Source organism: Clupea harengus, chromosome 2 (genome assembly GCF_900700415.2).
Source record: "Clupea harengus chromosome 2, Ch_v2.0.2, whole genome shotgun sequence".
NCBI lineage: Eukaryota > Metazoa > Chordata > Actinopteri > Clupeiformes > Clupeidae > Clupea > Clupea harengus.
In genome coordinates, this window is record NC_045153.1 from 22,500,821 (window position 1) to 22,526,148 (window position 25,328).

Consider the following 25,328-nt stretch of genomic DNA (forward strand, 5'->3'; position numbering starts at 1 on the left):
TAAAGCATTACTCTGCAACAGCGTCCAGCGGAGACATAACATCAGCAGCTCAGGTTTTATTAAGGAATAGGCCTAACCTCTTTCACCAGTATGATGTGCACCATGGGACAAGCTAATGGAAAGACATTACACTAGTGACGTTAGCCATTGCATATGTTTTAATGACACATTGACATTACATTTTAGTAGACTTTCATTTCATATAATGTGACCATAAAACTTGTTTTTGCATAACAATTTGAAATCAAACACACAAAACAAAACATAGTGTTTGCACTGTGATGAAGCTATTGGGTTCACTGGTCAGGTCAAGTTATTATAATAACAATGAAAACATTTCCAAATTCGTTCTATTACTTCTGTTACGTACTATATGAGAGTGATGGATGCATCAAATGCCATAAATATCTGAGGTTAACTTTTGAAAAATAGAAAATACTAACGGTATAGAGTGTATGTGCAGTGGTTAATATCCTTGGCAACATTTTTGAAGGTTCTCTTCCAGCATATCAACTTGATTTGTTGTGCAGTGCACATTAAAAGAAATCATGGTTGCACTGTACTCTTCTAAATCAATGTTTTAAATGGTGTACCAAATCAACATAACCCCATATTATTTACCCTCTTGTAAATGGTCCAAAAACAACAGCTTGGACATATGTTGCATTCCTCATCATCTATCACATTAATATAACAATGTTTTTACAACATTAAGACAAAAGTGAAGATCTAAATTGCTGGGAATATCAGGAGAAAAGCACACTTGTTTGTCATCATTTCAGCTTAGAAATAAATGCCATAACTTGGTCAAGGTCCTCGGTAAGTTCCTCAGGAAGTGAAGACACTGTTGATATTAAACTCTGAGTGACTTCCAGTATCCTGATTTAAAAACAAACAAAAAAAAGATTTTGAAATCACAGAAAGTTAATGATGTTGCTCATTCTCATCCATGGAAAGTAAGACACAGATGCTTGTGTTATCCAGAGATGAGAGGAGATGATTTTCCATATTTACCAATCGATGTGGTGTGCGGGCAACTGAGGCTCCAGTTTGGATCCTTCCACGGGCACCAGAGCCATTTTAATTTCTTTGAAGTTAGCCTCGATGCCTCTCCTTATACCAGCGAGGGGCAAGATGCCCTTTAACAAACTAAGAACTTGCTGTGTGGCACACAAGCAAAAGGTCATATTGGTCACTCACACACCAGAGACTCATCAAGTCCAACCTTGTATGTGAACATGCTTACATTCAGGGGTATACACACGTTATTAGTCCTTTACAAAAGTCAAACAAAAGATACAGTATATCAAATAAAAGCATCCATGCGTGCGCTGTGCCAGCGGACTCACATAAATGACTGATAACTGATGTGCAATGTATTTGTGACTTCCTAGATGTCTGACATCATCCTCGAGTTGTTGGCAGAGGACAAGGAGTTGGTTAAGTCTCCCAATATATGGAAAGTACCCTGTAAGAGATTAAAATGATCACATATCTTCATAATTTGACAGTGGTTTAGGTGGTGGACTTTTATTAGTTTGTTACATATGTAGCATGAGTATTTTACTGTATGTGATAGTTTGATTAAGAGGCTATTGTCACCATCCATAGCTGGCTTCTCCAGCATATCTACAGGGCTGCCATGTATGACAAAAATCTCCACTCGAGGAAACATAGTGGACAGTCCCACAATATCCAGGTAATCCTGGAGAAAAATAATAATAACACTGTATTAACCATAAGGAATGTCAAATAGTATTAAAGGAATTAAAATAGAAAACCTAGAAAAATGAACAGACAAACATACTTCAAGTTCTGGCACAGGTTTGGGCAGGTGTTCAAGGCACTGATGCATTTGTTCTATAATATCAGATCCTTAAAGAGGACATAGAATTCCATATAATGTTACTTAGGGTGTATTCACAAAAAAAGTAGTTCCACTGAAACTGCCACTTGAAGAAATGGTCCGAATTTACCTTGTCTTTGGAGAACATGTGATTCAATGGGGCTGGAATCCTGTTTAAGTTGTTCTTGAAACTGTAATGCAGAAGCGATCATAAGCAGGTCTGACAGTTATCCATTTACATCCCAGACATTTAATAGAGACTTAAAATGGTGCCAAAAGTGTGGGCACTTGTCCTCATGATGTGTATTGTTCCTGTCCTGTGTGCATAGTATTTCCATATGATTGAGTCTTTCTGAGAGTGCATAAACATCCCGGCTGTGGGTCCGCTCCCTACCTGGTGAACCTGAGCTCGGATGAGGAGGTCTAGCTGACCGCACAGGCACAGCATCTCCAGGCCCACCTGTTCGCAGCTCAGGTGGATGGGCACCAGGGACTTCTTCATATGCAATTCCACTGGGAAAACGGTATCGTTAATACTATACGGACATGCGAGACATGGTACTTGTATGGGTGACAATCAACATACAGTTACAGTAGAGTCGTCAGTACCGTGATTTTTTTTTTTACACCGTGATATTTAAATACTGACGTCATCCACTAATTCAGGGTGCCGTGATATTAGGCTATTAGGCTACGTTTGGCTCATATTAGCTTACTGAGTCGGGAAATATTCGTGAGTTTTATCCACCCAGTTAAAATAGCATTGTGTATGGAACAGGTACAGTACGCTAACATTAAAAAAAGACATGCTACTTCTGGCTTACCTTTGAATTTTACATGGTACATACACGGCTTACGAAGCGGTTCCGTAAGACAGACTGCCATTGCTAAATTAATTGTTACTATTACTGTAATTTCATTGGAATCACCTTTTTCTATTGTAAATAATTGATTTCAAAAGAAATATATTATTACAGATATCATTCATCGAAGAGGGGCATCTTTCGCTGATCCTACGAGCTATAATTGGGCTACAAGATACGGGTCGTTGTGGCGGAAACACTTGCCGGTGGTCGTTTCACCCCATCGGATTTATTATTGTCACACACCGAGGCCGTATTCAAGCGCGTCAGCCAATGGAATAACCGTTTGTCCTGTCATGACCAAATCGTTTCAAAAACAGAGTTCCCCTCATTCCTGATAGGAAGTCAATGCAACTTTAACCTCCTCACTCATTGATGTTATATATATATAACAAACAAATAAACCATTCTCTATATAAAATGTTAGTCAATAACCTATTGCTTTCAGCTTTACAGAGCTACATATAGAGCTTCAAAAAGGTGCAACCATTTGAAATAGCACACCAACCTACATACATGAAATACGGTCATCATAAATCTAGTAGGCCTATATTTCCAATCTGTACTCTCAAATAAAACTGGTTAATAACCTAATAATACAAAATGTTAATAATCTAACATTAAAATGGGTTGCACAATTACACAACACATGTGATTACACATCACAATGATATTTTACTACTATATTAAAACCAGATGATGAAACCGTGTATGTGTTTTTATAGATTTATTAAATAGGAATTATGACAGACACAAGTGGCCTCTGATCGCTCTCTGAAGACTTCAAAGCAGTCATAATAAAATACAGCTTACTTAGAAAGGTTTATCACAGTTTTACAGTATTTAAAGTGATAGGCTTAACTGAAAAGTCCAAATCGCGACATAAAAAGGGGGAAAAAAGAGAAACATTTACATAGTGTACTAAAGAACACAGCCCCAATACCACAAAAAAGTGTTGATATTTTATATTATAAAACAAAAGAATTTGGATAAAGTTTCTTGCAAAAAGTCCAACACTTTCTTTTAAAGGCAGGAGTATAAAACAATGTACAGCTCTGAGTAAACAAACCTTTTGAGTGACTTTTTATTTAAGAAGTGCATATGAAGTGAAAAATAAATCAATTTCTTTTTTTTTTCCACCCCTCTCTGCTTCTTAAGCCCTCCTGCTGACTCTCCTTCATTTGTAATCCACAGGGATGAAAAAAAAGTCTTCCCATCATTCATCACTCCCTTTTTTGGACAGAATTTTGTAGATCAGAGTTCAGTTCTTCGGCTGCAAATGAGAGGTGGGACATCCTTCAACATCAGGGGGGGGGGTCCTGGTTTGCTGCTCCTGCTGTCGCTGTTGTTTCTTTGACCTGCTATGTACCAGAGCCTGGAAGCCTCCGGTGCTGTTTGGAAGGTGCTGTTCTACGGACGACCAGTAGGGGACAGCGTGAGATTGGCCATGAGTTCATGCACAGCGGCAAATATCGTGCATTCGCCTGTTGGGAGAGAGAGAGAGGGAGAGAGATAATGAGGCAGGATGTTGTTTGTATGTTGATAGGGGTTTTCAAAGCACTCAGTCACAGAGTGATTCACGTGCCAGAGAGAGAGAGAGAGAGAGAGAGAGAGAGAGAGAGAGAGAGAGAGAGAGAGAGAGAGAGAGAGAGAGAGAGAGAGAGTGACACAGGGAATGACGAGAACAATAAGACCAAATGACCCAACAGCGAGAGACAGGAGACATGTATGAGGAAATACAAAAATGAACTGAGGCAAGACACAGGCTAGGACTAACATTAGAGAAGGACACAGACGGAGGGAGAGAAAAAACAAAACAAGGACAAGCCAAACAGGCTAGGCTAACACGCGAGAGAAGGAGACAAATAGAGAGAGTGCAAGAACAAACAAACAAAAAAAGAAAAGGCCAAACAGACGGAGGTGGGGTCGGAGCGCTGACCTGCTCTGGCCGGGTGGTGCTCGTTGAATCTCCTGAGGATGGTGCTGACCATGAGCGCGGCGGCGCCCGAGGAGCTCTGCTGGCGCGGGATGTCGGCCTGCTGCGTGAGGCCCGTGGCCATGTCGTAGACGATGGGCACGATGATGCTGATGGGCTCCTGAGGCACCGGCAGCCTCTGGGTCAGCTGGAGCTGAGGGGGCGGCGATGGGGGGGGAGAGGGTGAAAGGTCATGTCACACAAATTGCATACCTATCTTTAATAACTTACACTCAACATGTATACATGACACAAACACTGAAGTGATAGTTTGAGCACCACCATACTGAATCCAAATCAGCTAGAGCTGCAGGATGTAGAGGTGTCAAATAGGGCTGAACGATTAATTGCATTTGCGATTTAATCGCGTTATGAGAGAATGTGTTTTTTTTTCTTTTCTTAAGATGGTATGTACATTTTGCACACAGTGTTTAAGAAGTGCATGCCTTGTGTTTATTCTTACAATGACTTTGTTTAAATTACTTAAATGTACAGTGTCAAAGCCACCGATTTGTTGTTCTTGATTCTGTAATGAGCAGTTCAATAAAAAATTAAATTGTGGGAAATAATATTTTACACTAAATGTATCTAATATTGTGTTGGTCATATTGAAATCATTATTTACAATTTGTTGGGAAAAAATTTGGATAACATTTTTAAAAATCTCAAATCGCAATATTGGGGGGAAAAAAAAAATAAATAAATTTAAAAAAATCGCAATTCGATTATTTCCCCAAATCGTTCAGCCCTAGTGTCAAATCAAATCACAGACTCAGTCACACTGCAGACCTGTCTCTTAGTACTTCAATTCCTACCAGACAATACTTAAGTGAACCCCATCAAACTGACCCCAAATCAGCTCCACAATAAAATATTCTTGATGACACAATAATGATGCTTGGAGAAAATTGCATGTCAATCGATTCAGAGACCTTTTTTTAATGTCAATCGTTTCCGAGACAAGTGAAAGAAAACTATTATGCAAGTATACCCAGAAGCTCACATTCAGCTTACATATACAGCATTAAAAAAATGCTAATCCCATATCCTAAATCCTAAACCATCACCCATGCCAGCTCACACAGTGGCTTTTATCTGTCTTTTATCTCATTCTCATGATCTCCTGCCATAAGGGAGGAGGGCACACCTTCCCCAGGACAGTCATATGAAACAGATACCTGAGATCATTTGATCCGCCAGCTATTGGGCTTTGCACAAGCTGTAGGTCCACTGGCCATTGCACACACATTTTAACAAGGACTAACGGATTATGATGGCACATGTCCACTATCGGGTAAAGCCCTGGTGCCTGGGGAAAAGCCTCAGACTATTTTTGTTTGTTTTCAATCTCTGAGGCTGGATGTTTGTTGGTTGTGTTGACAGCTGTGCACAAACCAAATTGGCCCTGGTGGACAAAAAAGATAATCCAGCCATCCATCCTTCATAACCGGACGGTTATCAGGAGCTAATGCTCCATGTAATAGAGATGGGCTGAGTCAAGGATACGAGTGGTACTTACGAAAAAGAGCATCTTGGACTTGAGCACCACTGCGATGGTTCCTGGAGGGGCGATAGGTGGGGCGCTGGGTGGGATAGTTAGGCAGAACTGCACGTTCCACTTGAGCTGGGAGCCCTGGTCAGGGAACTGAAGCAGAGCACAGGGGGGAGAGGTTAGACATACACAATCCTATCATCATCTATGGCATTGGGACTTTCCAGGGACACAATATCTGTATGACGAACGTGCGCACACACACTCAAACAACCACACACACTCTACTCACTAGTTCCAGTTTCATGATGCGGACGCAGTCTCTGAGGATGTTGGTGGGCGCGCCCAGCAGTTTGGTAAAGGCATTCAGGGTGTTGTACTTGAAAGGAGGGCCGGCAACCTTTAGGGACAAACAGAACGTGTGGAAGATCAGCACACAAAACTCACTACAAACAGAGCGTCCTATGGCTTCCAGGCAAACAGCATAAACAGCCTTCACCTCTATGTGGTTGCCTGCAGGAAGTCGGGGCTCATAAGGTCTTTTAATATGGCGGGGGGGAAACAAACACTAATTGGCTTAAGTGAAAGGGCCAGCTGTGGCTTTAATGTGTAAAGGCCCGCGCATACTTCTGCAACAGCGGCTGTGGTTGTGTAAAACGTTGTGTAATTGTTGTGTAAATTTACTCGTTTCAATTCATGGTTCCTAAAAGGGTTGCGCGTGTTGCAAAGCAATTCACCACCAGAACAATAGGTGGAGTAACGTTTTTTGTCGAAGACGATCTAGAGAATGACGTCTTTGTGTGTGGAAGTCGTTGGTTTGTTTATTTACCAGGTCTTGTTGTCCACACACACAGTGAAGGATGGCAACCGAGATCATTGGGGTTGTATAAATGTTCATATCTCCTCACCTCTTCCAACTGGACCCGACCAGCCAGGCCGTCTCCGACAAAATATTTAGAAATCATACTAGGGCTCAGGTCAGCCATCAGCACGATAAGGCATTGAACATTTCATATTTAAAATATCTTAATAAGAAGTGAAGTCAACATGTCTGCTTCACATGATGTAGAAGTTCGTTTATTGACACATATTTTAAGGACAGCCACAGCGCTTTAAAACGACGTGTTTATGTACAAAAGTGAAAGATAAAAGGCGAGAGAATCGCCAGGTGTACCTTCTCATAATGTAGGCTATGTGTGTTTGTAATACAATGGTGTGGGCCGCAAGTTCACTCCACTTCACAGGTACACCTGGCGATTCTCTCGCCTTCTATCTTTCACCTTCGAATAATTGAACCTATAAACATGTCGTTTTAAAACGCTGTGGCCGTCATTAAAAGATGTATCAATAAACGAACTTCTGCATCATGTGATCTGTCTTTTTCGCCACTGGTAGGAATTGCCAACCTTTGTATTTCGTGTAAAACACATGTATTCATAACATCAAGCCTTTCGCCCACTACACTTTCATGCTCCGGTATGTTCTTTGCCTTTGTCCCGCTGCAATAAATATGCTTACTTCACTCAAAATAAAGTTCTGGCGTTGAATTGCTTTGCAACATGCACAACCCTTGGGGAACCATTTATGTATCTGCAAAGAAATCACATAAATTGCAACATACTACATTCTCAGAGGATGACATAAAAAAAACGTTTACTGCGTCTGTTTGGAGAGAACGCGCGCTAATTCTCCGAACAAATACTTTCAAATTCATTTTTCGCCATTTCATGTCATCCATTCATATCAATCAATATTACCTAATACAACTTTAACTGTGATGTGTTTTTGTTTCATTTCGCAACTTATTTACTGTATAATCCAAGACAGCAAGTGCCCGTTTGTAAATATTCCACATTTGATGTAGGCTACTGTCAAATCAGAAAGGAAATCAGCTGTCACTCTATTACCTGACCAATAGGCTACCTTTCAAACTCGGTGATATTCACAACTAATTTGTCCTTCATTCTACCTAATATGATTAAACGGCATGTGTTATTATGTATTACGTGAGGCAATCGTCAGTAGAGTTTTGTTCAGTTATCTGCCCTCTCTAGACTGATTACTGACCAACCAAGCATGTCAATTTTCTTTTAGGTTGATTTTTTGGTCGATCAGCTGTCTTTTTTGCCACTTGTAGCCTACTGGATCGCCAACCTTTGTATTTCATGTCACAAATGTATCCTAACGTCAATATTGGCCTTTCACCCACTTTCCTGCTCCGGTAAAAGTCCGGTAAGTTGTCCCGCTGCAATTAATTCGCCGACGTCAATCAAAATGTTCGCACTATGATTCCAGGTCACATTTTCATCCCGGTCCCCCATCTAATGTTAATACAGTGTTGTAGGATATAATGGTCTTGCTCCTATAATGTATAATGGAGCAACCGGTTACAGGGTGGATGTGGCAGAGAAAGAAAGAAAACGCCAGATAACCGAACACAACTCTACTCACGCTTGCCTCACGAGTGCAATACCAAACTTCATCATATTTGATAAAATGAAGGACACATTAGTTGTGAATACTATTACCGAGTTTGAAAGGTATTGGTCAGGTAATAGCCGAGTGACAGCTGATTTGACAGTAGCCTACTGCTGTGTGTTTTAAGCAAATGAAATGTGGAATGTTTACAAACGGGCACCTGCTATCGTTGATTATACAGTAAAAAAGTTGCGAAATGAAACAAAAACACATCACAGTTAAAGTTGTATGTCAACACAGTGGCATACCACATAACTATCGTCGGACAATAGCCTCTGAGAAGGTAGTATGTTGCAATTTATGTGGATTTGTGGACACCCTTCACGTCTCATCTTTAATCCTCCGATTCATGCATTCATTTCAACTGTTCTATCATCTGAAATATCACGGTATGTCGAAACAAACCTTTGATCTAAACAGAATATTCAGTATGGAATGGGAATAGATCAGAGCAGTATCTTTTACGGCGTTTGACAAATATGCCCCGATTATTGTGCAAGTGAAGTCTCCTGCAAATGGGATATATTCTCCCCATGAATTTGCGGTCATTTGAACGTCCTTATACGTGTTTAAGGAGGGGTTGTAAATGTGCTCATATCTTCGGACCTCTTCTGTTAGGTTTGTTCATAATCAACAAGAATACGTTTGTGAGACAGTCTGCAGGATATTCATAAAAAAAACGTGTCATTAGTATGAACAGTTGAGACATTGACTCCGTCGGGCTCCGGTGGGTTTGGACAATATATTTGAATGGCTGTGGGGCTCGATCACTATTCTGTCAGACGCGGGCGGGCTCGGACAGAAAAATTGGCCTGATCCACATTCCATCGGACACACACACTATTCTTGTTTATTTATGATTCAAATTCTTCTTGGGTTTAACTTGGCTTTTAAAAATGGCGGTATTATGCTATGAAAACCGGAAATGTGAGACTCCAGAAAGAATGTAGTCATCAGACCAGCAGACCAATCACAGCCTTGCAGGCTTGTGTAGGCTTGTGTAGATTTTTGACGCGTGGACAGAAAAAGGGGTCGACGCACGCAAGGTGTGAAAAAGCTTGCAAGGGGCTTGCAAGAAGCTTGCAAGGGGTGAAAAAGCTTGCGTATCTGTGCGTTTTTCTGAAATCGCCGAAGTATGAATCAGCCTTAAGGATGAAATAGCCGCTTCGCAGTCCTCCACCATTTAGGTTTTCTTTTCTGTTCCCCCCCCCCCTTCTCTTTTTCAAACAACAAACGCCAATTAGGGAAGATCATTAAAAGGCAGCACACATAAACAGCAGGGCACAATTATGCATTATGCATGTAGAAACAAACTCCTTCACTGCGTTTACACACACAGGTAACTAAATGGACCAGGGATCTAAAGCCAATGCAGTTTTAGGGTATGTTCTCTTTTTCCAACCCAGTCATACAACTGCAGGCACACACACACACACACACACACACACACACACACACACACGCACACGCAAAGGCACACTTCTCACACACCCCCACTGTCTGAGTCTATTTCAGCACGCTTGATGTCATGTCTGTCACAGAGGCCTCTCTCTCTCCCCCTCTCTGTGTTCTGTGTTAAAATATTCTGCCTTCTCTGTCTGTCTCACACACGCCCGCTCCCGCATATTAATCCGGCTGACTTAATTAGCTTCCTTGTGGCAGCGTGGGCGAACTCCGGCTAATAGAAATCAGCGGCGCTCGCCTCGCCCCCTCCACAGCCCACTGCACTGCACTCCTTCCAGGCACAGCCTTAATGATGTCTCTCTTCGACACTAACCCGGCTATCTCTCACCGGCCCACTCAACAGCCATGACACAAGCTCATAAGCTTAATGCACAGACACACTCCCCTGACTGGGGGAAGTGAGGCGGACATCTCGTGTCGTGACTTCTTTTAGAGAGACGATAATGGATGGATGGATGAATGAATGTATTAAAGGATGAATACATGAGTGAATAAATGAATTTAGCCTGAGTGTAGGATTACATTTGTGTGCATTATTGGAGGCAGTGACACCTTTAGACAGACATATACTTTGCTTTTAACCTCCATTCAGTTGCCCCTAATTTCAACCCAACACAAAATATCTCTCTCTCCCTGTGTATGTGTGTGTGTGTGTGAGTGTGAGTGTGTGTATGTGTCACAAGGAGTGCCATGTAGTTAGCCCATGGTAGAGGCAATCAGCCAGTTAAATAAAAGAATGCACACACATACAGTGAAAGACGATGGGAAAGACAGAGCGACAACATAATGACCGGAGAGAGAAAGCGTGACACAGAGAGGCGCGTGTGCTCGTCTTACCCTCGTTTCGAAGAACTTCTCCAGGATCTGCAGCTCCTCCTGGCTCCAGGGCCCGGCGTTCTCCGGGGTCACCTTCAGCTGCAGTGCTTGGTACGACTTAGGGTTCAGGGCCACCCGGCACTTCAGCACGTCCGTCTTGAACATGATCACGCCCGGCTCGTTAGAGTTCACTATGTTCAGCTACAAGGACAAAGACAGGAGGAGACAACAGAGAGGAACAAAGAAAAAGACATTTTCAATTGAATTCTTTACCAATTCTATTTCAAGTATGCAAAGGTTGCCGGGATGTAAAGTTCAATATAAAGGTGTCTGCTGGCTGAAAGACTGAAAGTCTAACTACACATTCTGATGGCTACTTTACCATATATTAGCAATCTGCACGTCCTCATGCAGACACACACACAGACACACACACACAGTTCCTCACCGCTGGCTCCAGCTGAATGATCCTCTGCAGGTGTCTGCGCATGATGACTGAGCCAAGGAAGCGCTCCAGCGGCGAACAGAGGTAGCTGCCGGCCGCCAGCCCCGGCACCTGGCATGGCGTTTGCGAGGGCAGCAGCAGCATGTGCAAGGCACTGTGGGTAAGGATGGTGGGGATGGAGGCTGCCCACGAGCGCTGGGGCAGTTTACGCGGCGGGGGCATGCTGCTTGGCATCACCTGGGAGCCTGGGCACACAGACACAGGTGACAGGTGAGCAATGCAACAGTCTGATAAAACACATAAGCCTTTAAACACCACCATCTCTGCTAGGTGCATGACAGAATGATACCCACTCGTGCCGGCGCGAGGTGAATGGGAGGCATCTGGAATGGGAGAGTGTAGCGAGGGGTTGCCAGGCGACATGCCCGGGATGCGGGCGCCAGGAGACGGCCCCGAGACTTGCGGGGAGCCCGGCCAGGTGCCCACACGCTGGCTGGGTGACACCATGGCATAGGGCGAGCTGGGGTCCAGAGTGCCTGCAACACACACGGCAACAGAAGGAGGGTGAGCTACAGTACAAGAGAGCTCTTCACCTCTTCACCTGAATTTTCACCTATCACGCATCAACGAAGATGATGCACATGAACAGATGACATTTATACTCTTTTGGTACAAGTGTGGAAGAGCACTAATTACAGCAGAACTGTAAGACTTGATTCCTTATCCACTATGATAACATCACAATATTATGATTAATATAATTATAGTTTGTGTCATTGCTTTCTACATCACATATTTTCAACTAAAATCACTTATTAAATCTTATTAAAGGAACTCTGACAGACCTGACAACCTCCACAAATGCCATCCCATCACATAATGTGTAAAACACTGGCATTGTTATGACGTAGGTAGGGACCATTATCAGCACGATCATCATTAACATTAGTCACAGTGTCACCACAGTCATCATAATCTAGTAGGATTTCATAGAGTCCTTTACAAAAACCCACAGATGAACAATGAATAACCCAACACCACTTTGTTAGCTAGGGTTATCAAAGGCTTTGCCATGTGTGTGAGGCATTTATTTGTGTGCGTGTGTGTGCATGTGTGTGTGAGAGAGAGAGTGAGTGTGTATTAAAATGTGGGACGCCAGCCCTCCACTGCAATCTGTTGTGAAGATCTGGGGTGTGTTCAGATGAAAGCAGGCTCAGCGGGAGACTGGACACACACACACAGCACATCATCATCATCACGCCTCTCTTCTTTTGATACTGTCTGCCTGCTTTCATCTTCCTCTCGCTCTCATTTCTACACCCCGCTGCCTCTCTTCCTCTGTCTTTTACACACTCTCTCACACACACACACACACACACACACACACACACACATACACACACACACCCCTCTGGTGGTTCTAGTGATGTGAGGACACTAGAGAGAGCTTGTGTGAATGTGTGAAAGTGCGTGTGTGTGAGTGAGTGCGTACGTGCATTCAGAGTGCTGAGTTTAGGAAGGTTAAACACACAGAGACATGCCGAAACACTCCAGACGAGCATCAAGGGCCTCCCCAGCCCATTCGGCAATCAGGGCTGCTGAATCATCATCTCTAGGTTGGTGTTTTCTCAGCTCACTAATTAGTAAGTAGCTCACGATGTAAAGTAGAATGATCCCAATGAGATGCACTTCTTAACAAGAGCAAGTCCCATCTCTGGCCATGAGGGGGTGCTGTGTCTACACAGACCTGGAGACTACTTGCCAATGTAGCTAGCTCATGCCCGAGCTGTCCAAACCATAGACATATATAGTCTATGGTCCAAACCCTCTGCGTTTCAGGTGCCAGAGTCCTCAAAAGACATCTGAACAACCACCCTTAGATCTTCGACCTCTGACCTCAGTTCTTGGTGTAAATCTCTCGGGTCCCTCCAAAAACCCTCCACTCTTAACATGGCCCCCCCTCACAGTCCTCTCAGGCAGGCACTTCCTTACTTACCATGTGGGCTGGCAAAGCTGGAGGTCTGGCCCATACTAATGCCCAGAGAGGAGGGGGATGGGGTGGGGCCGAAGGGGGAGGGGGCCCGCAGGGCACCACTAGGGGAGTTGGCGGCGTGGATGGTCCCTGCACACACATCAACCAATCAGTGCGCTGCGTCAGGAGACGGCCAGCCAACCAGATCACGAATTTCGAGCGCTCTCTCTCTCTTGCCCAAAACCACCAGTATGGTTCAACGTAAATAGCATAAATTTGCTTTCAAACATCTATGATGACTGTTCCACAAACTGGAGGGTCGATTATGAGTAATTTGTAGATGTCATAGGGGTTAATCTAAATTGTGACTTTATGTCAGAGAAGGGGGGCACAGAGAAAAAAATAAAAACTCAATAACAATTTACATTGAGCCATACTGGCACAAACAACACAGGAGCACTAACACGCAGAAGCGGAGGTGGGGGTGACGGGGCAGGGTGGTGACAGGTCCATTCCATTGGGTGAGATGGAAGTGGCTGAGGGACTGAAGGCATGCTACACTCCCTTCTCAGGGTGGGTGCTTGTGTGTGTGTGTGTGTGTGTGTGTGTGTGTGTGTGTGTGTGTGTGTGTGTGTGTGTGTGTGCAAGAGAAAAGTTCATCCCGACTGAACACTAACAAACATGCAAACATATACCAACAGCAGATGGGATTCCACTATTGGAGATGGAGAGTAGTGAGATAGATAGATAAATAAATAAATAAATAAATCAATCAATCAATAAATAAATAAATAAATAAAATATATTCTTTAAAAAAAAAAAAACATATCAGAGGATGTTTGGTGCAATCACATTTTGCAACCCCTGCTGTTTGGAAGAATGATAAGCACATGTGGCATATATTAAAAAGCTCGCTCACTCACGCACACACACACACACACACACACACACACACACACACACACACACACACACACACACTCTCCTCACCAGGTGACTGGGTAGGCATCATGGAGGGCGATGGCGTCACGTTGCTATGGTAAGCGTTAGGTGGAGACATAAGGGGTGGATAGACTCCTCCCCCCTGTCCTTTGATTGGCTGCTGCTGCTGCATGTGGCCCATGAGGGAGTCCATGTCCACGCCCGGCGACGGAGGGTTGTCATCCTCGTTGACCGAGCGCCGGCGGGCATCCTGGTTGCTGTCCACAAACATGTTCAGGAACGTCTATGGATAAGGCACAAAACCAACATCAAACCCCTGTGTAAGCCTTCACATCTACACGCACACTTACTTATATACCATATCACACAACACTAAAACATTATGTCTTCATACATGTCTACAATTTACGTCTACATAAAAAAATCTTAACATCAACAACATTTTGTTTTTGATAAGGATTTTTAAGGCAGTACATGAGGAGAAGGAGAGTAGCATGTGCTGGGTAACAACCTTGTACCAAAATCCCTAGCTAACAGCTGTGCGGCAAATCATTTAACCAACACATTGGCCTCAACACTACCCATCCTTTAGGATAATTGAATGGCTAATTCCTCAGTTTAAGTTTCTTAAAGGACACAAGACATCCTCACACACAAGGACACAAGTAACCACATTTGTATAAATCACAAAACAAAACAGTAAATGAAAGCAGGAAAACCAGGAAGATTCACTGCCACTGTCTGTACCTTGAGCCCTGGCGCTGGGTAGAATCCCTCTACGATCTTGGTGTTGTCGAAGAGGCTGTAGGCTCCGTCGCGGATGGCCACCACTCCGCGGCTGCGGCAATAGATGTCGATGCAGTACATGTTGCGGAAGGCCAGGCGGATGTGGGTGGGCGACTGCGGCAGGATGGAGAAGCACTGATAGGCTGTGTTGGTGCGCTGCGTCAGGCCCAGCATGGGTACCGTGGGCAGCTTGTTAATGGCGTTCAGTGGAGCCTGTGTGTCGTAGAGAACCTGGGAGGAGGGAATGAGAGAAGGGGTAAAATAAACAAACTAATGAAATTAAAAAAAGATAGAGGACCAGTAGTGAAGGAATTTCACTAATGACCTCACACTCTTGCTTCTTTAAAATGAGAGGCTGTGTGGGATAATTAGCCCACAGCTGTTTCACATTACAATCATCTGGCCAAAACAGACACTGCTGTAATATCCAACACCTGAACTTTAGACATTTAATGAATTTATCACATATGATAATGACAATGGCATCTGGTGTTGGGGGGGGGGGGGGGGGGGGGGACTTGCATACTCCTGGCAAAACACAAAGAGAAATCACGTCCTTTGTTCTCCCTTGAGTTTGTAACACAATGATGTAACAATCTGAAATCCTAGTAAACAAAAGCAGTGGGAGTTGTCATGACGAGCTCATCGCCGAGCACATGGTCTCTACGGCAGAGTGGCACTGGGCCCGGAGGTGGAGGTTGAGGTGGAGTTGGAAGTACCTGTAGGAGCTGAACGATGTTGGGCGTCTTGTTGAACATCTCCTGCAGCTGGTGCAGGATGATGTTGTGGCAGTTGCTGCAGCCCGAGTTGGGCCCCACCGTGCCCAGGGAGAGGTGGAAGCGCTGGGACACGGAGTTCCACTGGACCGTCACCTGATGGAGCAGAGGCAGGGATGGGAGGGATGAAGAGACAGGGAGGGAGGGAGAGATAGAATTAGGGGTTGAGACAAAGAGAGAGAGAGAATGAGAGAGGAAAAAGAAAGACCAAATTACTGCAGCCCACAGAGTCAGGCATCATGAAAGCAGTTCAATTGCTTCAACAACTGCTTAGAGAGAGATCATCAACTCCTCACTATTTCCATAAATGTCTTACTATATTAAAAATTATAAATTGTGTTAAAATTGCATAGCTCATAGGGCTGCAAAAAAAGGACCAAATTGAAGCCCTTAATTCTGATTGGGCAGGCTGCTGATGTTCGTCTCAGGGAGCACAGGAAGAGCACAGAGGAGGTTTTGTGGAGCATCTCTTTGGTGCCCATAAAGCCGCCTCTGTGCTTGCTTCTGGAACCTTCCTCTGACTGGGAGCATGTGTTCAATCTCCCGTGTCACAGCTCAGCTGTTGGGTGCGGGTGTGTGCGTGTGTGAGAACCAACACACAGTTGCTAGTGTGGGTTAAATTAGGTGTGTCTGAATAGCAATCACAATTAGTCTTCAAATGGAGACTGTCAATGTCCATACTGTGTGTGTGTGTGTGTGTGTGTGTGTGTGTGTGTGTATTCCTCCCATACGACCAGGCAACTCACCGAGCTTCCTTTAGTGTTTCCGTAGCACAGGACCAGCTTGCGGTAGTTGTACAGCCTGATCTCTGAGAACAGACTCAGGTAGGAGGGCATTTCTGCAGGGACAACAGCAGAGATCAGTCCAGAGGCCAGGATGAACATCACACACACACACACACACAAACAAACAAACAACACACGCACAAACAACACACACACACACACACACAGCTAACAGATCCTATCCTGCACAGGATTTATTCCCATCTTACACTGAAACACGTAAAAAGGATTTAAGTAGGTAATTAAACCCCTACACCAATACAATGAACTTTTACAAGCAAAATGATTCAACTGGGTTTTCCATATAGCGCTTCATCAAACATCGATATTATGTCCTTAATATTACTTTGCGCTTTCGACAAGAGGTTTGTGTAAATCTACTTAAAGAACATTAGCGATGTTTGTCTTGTTGCTGTAGTGCTGAACTAAATGAACCTTGGAAAATGAAACTCTTTGGCTGATTTGCTGCATTAGGGGACGGCTGTGTCTGGGTGTAAATCTGATTTTACGCTTTCAGTGTTTATAGAGCTCGCTGCACACGAGAGTGCGGGAGCTCCTGCAATAGGCTATACCAGTTAACAGACAGAGAAAATGGTAGGACAAACACACACACATATGCTCACACACAGGCAAACACACACATATGCACACACACACACATATGCACACACTCACACATATGCACACACTCACACATAGGCAAACACACATGGCATACAGTGGGAGAATTGTTTTCTTCAGTTCTGAAAGAACACTAGGCTTCTAAAGATCAGGCACACGAAGAATAGTAGGAGGCACACACACACACGTGCTCTGCTCACACATACAAACATGGTGTCACACACACCTGACAGGCAGCGGGAGAATTCCATCACACACTCGTAGAGCTTGCTAATGCTGTTCCAGTCGTTCAGGAACATCTCCACCACCTTGCGCCCGCCCACTGGCTCCGACAACGGGTTCTCATAGGTCAGATAGACATGTCTTGTTGATGCTACGGACAGAACACACACACGGACAGAACACACACACGGACAGAACACACACACACACACACACACACACACACACACACACACACACACACACACACACACACACACACACACACACACACACACACACACACACACACACACACACACACACACACACACACACACACACACACAGTGAATACCTGTGTTCAAAGCATACTATTAGAGAACCACAACCCCGGTCATAACTTTAAGCACAGACTGTGGATGGATGTGAAACCTGAGCCAGTTGAGTCAGTGAGTAACACCTGGTCGGAGACACTAATCTTTCTGTCTTGATGGCTATGACTCAGGCTTTGGAGACATCCTCTGCCAAACCACAGGAAGAGCACCTGTTTGAGCGACTCTGAGCAGATGTCGTAGACCAAGCCCATGGCTTAACATGGCTGCCTAAGGCCACTTGCGTAGAGCAGGATGAACAGTAAGGGGAGATATGAATGGCTGAGAAAATACTGGGGTATTTCCCCAAGAAAATGGCAGTAAAACTAAGACAAACAAAAGGTTAGAGGTGCATGAGAACTGGGGCAATCCAGGAAATGCCGGAGGGTGTTTCTGGAGCAGAGTGGAACACAGCAGGGGAGTAGAACACAGAGTAGAGTTGGAGTAAAATAGAAATAGTGCAGTAGGAAGAAGAAGAAAACAGGACTGGGTTGCTGCTCACTCTGCTCTTTGCTGGAGGTGCTGGTCAGGGGGCAGTTGGAGAAGACCAGCTCGGCCACCCAGGTGCGGTTGTTCCGGCCCTGCAGCCTGAAGGTGCAGTCCAGCAGAGAACGATCCAGAGCCTTCCGGGTCTCCTCGCACACTCCTTTACTGGGTGGAACCCTACAGAACACAGAAGAAGAAAAGAAAAAAATGTCGTCTGGGCATTTGCAGGTGACCTCAACTTTCTGATCGGCTTCATTTAGAAACATTGGGTGACTGAAATGTGACCATGAAATGTGTCATCCTGTGGCTCCGAGACTCACTTGAGGATGCGAATGGCGTGACTGCAGCCGTCTCCCTCCACCTGAACACCCTGATGAGGAATCTCCATGTTGCTCAGCTGGGAGAGGAGAAGAGAAGATACACACTCAGGAGAGCCAAACACACACGACAAACATATGTAACAAGTGTGTTACGTACACTACAAGCATGAAGTCAGAACTGTACAGACAAACACACACACAAGTGCCTTACCTCACAGCGCAGGCCAATAAGAGGCATGTTGGTGTCGCACATGGCCACCAGGTGGGCCAGCTCTTTGTTGAAGGCACACATCTCCCCCGAGCGCTTGGGCTTCTTGGGCTCAATGGCTGCCTGCTCCCCAGACAGCTGTCACACACACACACACACACACACACACACACACACACACACACACACCTAATCAATGTTGCTCTCCACAAGGCTGAGGCAACCCTTCAACATTAGACAGACAGAGAGGGCTAAAGGTAGAGCACTAGAAACATCTTTGCTCCAGAACTCCATTTTGCCTCCATTCTGCCTCTGACTCCATTTTAAGTCGTTCATGCTTTTTATGTATCTCGGCTGCTAGCTGTTTTCAAAGAGATTTCACAGCAAGCCTGTACCCTTGAAGTGTACGTTTGAGAGACAGGGTCCTTGTATCCGGTTAACAAAAACTCAAGACATTTACTTTAATTATGTCAAAGGATCTTCGTTAGAAAACACTAGATAATCTATTTATACTAAAAACAAGACCAACTAGATTTAGAATCTAAATATAACACTTGGTTAGATCTCCAGTTTCTGCAGTGTTCATAAAGAGAGTGTGTGAGACCATGTCTGTGTGGAAAGGGCTAAGGGTATAGGATACCCACTTTCCTCTTGGTACTGACGAGACAGTGGTGGGCCAGTGGGCAACATTCTCTATTCTTGTGAAGTGCCTGCGGTCACATACGCTCTAATAAGCTTTTCACCGTAGGCGATACTGATGGACACGTGGCCCGACACGCATACATGTGAGCGCTGAGGGCGTGTGCCACCTACCTTCCTCTTGGTGCCAGGCCGCAGCCCTCGGGTCGAGGAGAGGTCCTGCGCCAGCTCCTCCAGGTTGGGCTTGAACTGCTGCAGCAGCAGGGCGCAGGGCAGCCCGTCATCGCCACTGTCATCCTGGCCCACCGACAGGAAGTAATACTTGTACTCCAGCTCCGTGGGGCAGCTGGGCACGTCGAACATCTCCACCACCTGGGGGGGGGGGTTAAAGGTCGAGCAGGTTGAGGGTGTGTAGAGGGCATAATCATTACATCCGTCATACCAATCAAAAAGGACACTAAGACTGGTTATTCGTCTACTAGACATGTGTTAATGGCTACTATTTGAAAAGGTTAATACTGTTGTGTGGCAGATTGTACCAAAATGTCATATAAACAGATCATATCAACTCAAAACAAAACAAGTGTCCCAATAATTTATCACATCTGTATACACAGCATATAATAATTCCAAATGGATTCATTTCATTAAATGTGTTTTGGTCATCTCTGAGCTGTTGAGGGAGGTGCTGTGCTTACTATGTAATACTGAGGAATGCGGGTCATCTTGATGAAGAGTTTATGTTTTGATAGGCTGCCTGCTGGATGACTGGCGGAGTTTGACAGGTGGAGTGTGTCTGAGCACAGGGTGGGAAGATGCTTCACGGACTGCCTACACCGCTGCTCCCCCAACCAGAACCTGAACACACACACACACACACACACACACACACACACACACACACACACACACACACACACACACACACACACAGTATTAGTATTAGTATTGATTACAGGCAAATCTAATCAACACTTGAGCAACCAAGCATAAAACACAGAGATTGCAGATATTATCCATCATTAAAAAGGCACACACATTGAAACACAGAGGACAGTAATCTAATGGAACTGAAGAAAGGTCATTTGCACCTTTTCACAGAAAAGCACTACCTCTGTTAAAGATGGGCTTGTGCAAGTGCTAGACTGCTAGATTCGAATCACAGATTACCACCCGTCAGGACCCCTGAGATAATACAGGCTGAGTAAGTCTATTCTTGGGCTGGACGCTCTTAAGAAATGTCAGCGCCCAAGCAAAGCTCACACACCGACTTTTCACAGGAGCAGAAAATAAGAGGTGATAAATGGACAATTCACATTAAAATGTCTGGAACACTGAGGACTCTGAAGGCTGGGGTCGCCACGAATATAACTAGAGATGCATTTCCGCAAGAAAATGCGAATGTGATTGCACCACAACAGCAGTCAGCCATTGCATACTTTAAGTTATGCAATTACGTGGATGCCAACGTTTCACTGTCCTACCACCTGTTGGATGAGCAATAAATATCATCTAACGAGGCAGAGGGCAGTGATTCTCTAACAGCAATAACCCACTGATAGGCAGACAACACACACACACTGCTATTAAAATATGAATCAGTCGGTGTTCAAAATGAGTAGAGGGTCTCCATTTATTGTGTGCCATAGGAAGAACTCGACTACTTCGTTCCTCTGAAGAACGTCTGTTGTCTTTGCCTTCTCTCCACAGAAAGAAATGGCAATCAAAACTCTTTTCATTAGAGGTGCCTCGGAGGTGGAATGACCTACTCAATCGTTTCTGCTCAAGTGAGAGCCATGGTACATTCAAAGGGCATCACGAAACGTTTAAAGACTCCCCGCTTTAGAACTAATCTGTCATTTTGATGTATTTGTTACAAGCCCTACAAGTTTTTATATTATTATTGTTGATTTTACCATGATCTGATATACAATATGGTTATAGGCATTTAGCTGTATTGCATAATGATTTGGTTGTTGTTCTGTTTTTTTAATATACAAACGGCAAGTAAAACAAAACCAGGGGGCATATTAATTAGGCGAGGACAAACATATTGCAAAGCATTACGACAGAACTCTTATCGCTGCAATGGAATTGACATCGTAAAAACCATGGGAGTTGAAAAAGTGCCAAAAATGACCGGAATAATAAAAACCTCTTATGAAGAACGCAATCACATAATAAACTTGTGGGTGAGCAGACAAGAACCTTTCAGAGAACAAGCTTAGTCATAGGCCTGAATTTAACCTCCTCCTTTGGGAATGATTGGAGACCTTTTAGCTCTAATGAAAATAAAAGCAATGGACAATGAAATGAGGCCAATGCTGTGCGTGCGTGCGTGCGTGCGTGCGTGCGTGCGTGCGTGCGTGCGTGCGCGTGTGTTTACTTGAGCTGCTGAAGCCAGGTAAGGATGCGCTTCATGTCATCGTTGATGGTCTTCTCGATGTCATCCAGCATTGGCTGATCTGGAATGGAGAAGATCAATCAGTTGAGAGTTGGTCAGTCAATGGTAATGAGCACAGGTAATAACATCTGGGGCTGCCATGCTAATCACGTAAGGTCTATGTTTTATGGGGAATTGCGAAACATATCAAAAACTGCTATGAATAGCATTTCATTAAATTCAGAATTTGATAGTAATTAACAGTGGTAGAAACGCATCCTTAGTAACAGTATTTGCCTTGGCCAAAACATTTTGAATTTGCGCCTACTTACCAAGCCCGTAGAGCATTGGCTGGAACATTCCGGAGTGCAAATCAACAAATATGTGGAGACACTCTGATCGCCCGCAGGGCTCCAGGATGGGGATGACGAGTGTGGGCAGGGCGGTCTCGATGAAGGCTGAGGGACACATGGATCAACCAGAACACTCATCACAGACCAAACAAAATACACACTCATCACAGACCAAACAAAATACACACTCATCACAGACCAACCAGAACACACTCATCACAGACCAACCAGAACACACTCATCACAGACCAACCAGAACACACTCATCACAGACCAACCCAAACACACTCATCACACATGTAGAGCATTCTGCTGGTGTTTTTGTGCACACAATCCATAAGCACATTCAACACTGATGGGTTTGTGTGTGAGATTATATATGTGCATCTGTGGATATGTGTGGATCTGTATGAGATTATGTGCAACAAGTATGCAATAGTCAGTATACGTCAGTAGGAGAAGTATATTCCTGTGTGATATCTGGCTATGTAGATTCACATGTCTATATTTGTGAGGTCTGTGTTCATTTAAGGGCCTACTTAAGTAAAGGTTCATTAAAATGTCTGTACTCTGTACGTATATCTGTGTGTATGCGTAAGGGGTGGTGTATCTGTGTATGCATAAGATAGAAGAAAGGACTCACAGTTGTCACTGGGGTTATTTCCTTTCAATATGGCTTTCAGCTCCTGGAGCTTCTGATGGGAGCGCGCGTGAACGCTGTCAATCAAAAGCTTCTCCACTGAGAGGTGATCAATCTGCAGGAAGAGGCGGGGCCCAAATAAAAGCAAGCACATCATTTAAAAAAGTTTTATGGAATACGACAACAGCAACAGCTGCCACATTGACGCTATTCAGACTTGACAAACTCCACATTCAGCACAATCCTTGTCCAAGTCCAGATTCAATACAAATCAAATCTAAATGTAAATCAGCTGACTCACACACTTTGATTTATGAATATGACCTATGATGCCATTCACAATTTTGCCATCTTAAGGTAAAGGTAAAAGGGAGCGCTTCGGTATTCAGCAGACGCTTTACCCAGACCAACTAACACAGGCATCCTGCAGTGGCCAGGAAACCAACCCGGGCTGACCGCTTAGAAGGCAGCGGCACTAACCACTACATCACCAACACCATCATCATCTAAACACTGAGTATACACAAAACAGCCCAGTGACAGCAGGGCACTTGTCTCCGGTCTCTGCCATATTTTGTCTGAACCGGCTGAAGGTCTTCAGCGGCATGTTGAGTCATTGTGATGATTTGTGCCCGGCCTGCTACGCCCGGCGCTCACCTTCATGGCTCTCTCCATTAATTTGGAGTCACAGGCGGGCAGAGGAGGCTCATGGGATATCTGTAATGGCTTGGATCCGTCGCTCTCGTCAATCTTAATGTGGACCTTGTGCACCGAAGCAGTGCCCGTCTTTCGGCCCAGAATCTGTTGGCTGGGGAGGGGTGAGGAGGAAAAAGAAATGAGTTTAGTGACTAATGTCGGCATCGTCTTAGAACACTTACACAAACTCTACCCACAATTTTCATATTGGATGTGGGTCATTTGGTTTAATTCTAATTACAGGGTTCATACCCATTTTTACTAATACATTTCCGTGACTTTTCCATGCCTTTGAGGGACATTTTCACAACCGTACATTCTCTGAAATATCTGTGTATATACATGAAAAATAAGAAGGCTGGTCACTAGAACTAGGTCAACCCTTTGAATAGAGGTCCCAAAATGTGTTTCCACATGTTATTGTTATTATTTAGAAGAGCAATCATAAGTCTTTTAATAAAGCAAACACTGCTTTCCTGAAAAGTAAAAGTTTTATAATCCTAGTTTGTAGTGCTTTCTAGAAACCATATCTTCCTGCTCATAACCCACATTCAACCAGTTCACCTTTGGGAAAAAAGTACATTGTGAGGAATGCCATGGTTAAGGCATATCATCAATATCCTGTATAGGTTAGTGTCAACGTGAAATTCAAGCTTTTACGGTTGTTGGGCATAAAAAAAAGACATCATAAAAATCTAGTATTAGTCAACTGGTTTTTGAACTGTACACACAAATTACGTCAATATATAAAGGAGATCATTACTATCCAGTGTTAGTGCGAGTTAATGCTTTTCTCGTTGTTAAGCAGACTGTGGTGGTAGTGATGGTCATGATGGTGATCCTTACTTCCAGACGGAGAGGATGAGGTACTTGGCGGGGAGGTAGCGCTCCACCTGCACCAGGTCTCCCCAGCGCTCTCGGACCAGCATGAGGGTCTGCGAGTGGAGCACTTCCAGCTGCAGCGACAGGCAGAAGGAGTCTGAGAGGGGCCAGGTCAAGGAAGGCACCGTCGGGACTGGCAGACCTACCTCTAATGCCTCATTTAGAGGAAAGACAATACCAACACAGTAGGACCTCAGACAGCAGAGAACCTAACAAACTTGGGAGACACTTCCTTAACAACCACCAGCACAATGTATTTCTTGGGGAGCCTCAAATGCCCTAAACAAATTATTCCTTCATTCTACTTTGTGTCAGGAGAAAAAAACTTAAAAATAAAACACTGCTGCAAGATGAAACATGTTCTTCCCTGTTCCACAGTACAGAGCGAATTGTGCCTTTCAATACTTCACGGAATAAAATCCATTCTGCGTAGAGAGCGCTGGACCGATGGGAGGGAGTGATAAGAGCCCCCTCTCCATTCTGCTACTCAAGTCGTTTAAGCGGCTCCCCATCCCTGGAGGCACATCACGGCGCAGAGCAGCAAAAACAACAGCAGCAGCAGATCATCAGGATTCACACGCCAGCGCCAAAAAGGCACATCAGAGCTTTTAATTAGGCGACCACGAGGAGGGGAAGGGGGTGCGCGGGTGTGGGGGATGGGGTGCATGCTTATCGACCCAGCCACTAAAACTCCTACTCAGCCCAAACCCTCCATGCTCATCCACACAGTTCTGGGGGCAACGACTAACTGCAGCTCGATAGAGACGTCTGACAGCAGTCAACAAAGGTCTTAGAGCTCCACTCAAACTCCCTTCAAATGTTCAGCAGGACCACTAGTCCTCCAACAGCTCTATGCTGCACTAGATACTGTAAGACGGCATGTCT

General features: G+C 44.4%; 2 protein-coding genes across 4 annotated transcripts in view; both read right to left on the reverse strand.

The window, feature by feature from the left end:
- Positions 1-135: 135 nt before the first annotated feature.
- On the reverse strand, positions 136-2,989 carry si:ch211-218d20.15. 2 transcript variants are annotated; one of them, XR_006152945.1, is made up of 8 exons: positions 2,671-2,989; positions 2,241-2,359; positions 1,977-2,037; positions 1,808-1,875; positions 1,603-1,727; positions 1,350-1,468; positions 1,015-1,160; positions 136-879 (listed from the first exon to the last, which is right to left on the reverse strand). XR_006152945.1 is itself a non-coding variant. In XM_042710428.1 (8 exons), the coding sequence occupies exons 1-8, from the start codon at positions 2,729-2,731 to the stop codon at positions 774-776; spliced, it is 783 nt and encodes a 260-aa protein (XP_042566362.1). In that variant the 5' UTR covers positions 2,732-2,979; the 3' UTR covers positions 136-773. The 2 variants fall into 2 exon arrangements, 1 of the variants encoding a protein (XP_042566362.1); XM_042710428.1 differs by having other exon boundaries at positions 1,603-1,705; positions 2,671-2,979.
- A 432-nt stretch (positions 2,990-3,421) lies between these two features.
- med14 (mediator complex subunit 14) overlaps positions 3,422-25,328 on the reverse strand; it is a 28,246-nt gene continuing 6,339 nt past the window's right edge. Inside the window, exons 8-30 of one of the 2 annotated variants that reach the window (XM_031586870.2) lie at positions 24,408-24,540; positions 23,523-23,673; positions 22,869-22,980; positions 22,205-22,330; positions 21,876-21,954; positions 20,188-20,347; positions 19,664-19,861; positions 18,854-18,988; positions 18,643-18,719; positions 18,339-18,499; positions 17,488-17,634; positions 16,602-16,693; positions 15,799-15,951; positions 15,041-15,310; positions 14,342-14,576; positions 13,376-13,501; positions 11,733-11,915; positions 11,383-11,624; positions 10,956-11,135; positions 6,469-6,576; positions 6,204-6,329; positions 4,649-4,838; positions 3,422-4,193 (exon numbers count right to left, since the gene is read on the reverse strand). In XM_031586870.2, coding sequence (XP_031442730.1) covers positions 4,120-4,193; positions 4,649-4,838; positions 6,204-6,329; positions 6,469-6,576; positions 10,956-11,135; positions 11,383-11,624; positions 11,733-11,915; positions 13,376-13,501; positions 14,342-14,576; positions 15,041-15,310; positions 15,799-15,951; positions 16,602-16,693; positions 17,488-17,634; positions 18,339-18,499; positions 18,643-18,719; positions 18,854-18,988; positions 19,664-19,861; positions 20,188-20,347; positions 21,876-21,954; positions 22,205-22,330; positions 22,869-22,980; positions 23,523-23,673; positions 24,408-24,540 — 3,458 coding nt within the window. In that variant the 3' untranslated portion in view covers positions 3,422-4,119. The remainder of the gene's footprint in view (positions 4,194-4,648; positions 4,839-6,203; positions 6,330-6,468; positions 6,577-10,955; positions 11,136-11,382; positions 11,625-11,732; positions 11,916-13,375; positions 13,502-14,341; positions 14,577-15,040; positions 15,311-15,798; positions 15,952-16,601; positions 16,694-17,487; positions 17,635-18,338; positions 18,500-18,642; positions 18,720-18,853; positions 18,989-19,663; positions 19,862-20,187; positions 20,348-21,875; positions 21,955-22,204; positions 22,331-22,868; positions 22,981-23,522; positions 23,674-24,407; positions 24,541-25,328) is intronic. The other variant, XM_012834049.3, reaches the window with a different exon arrangement.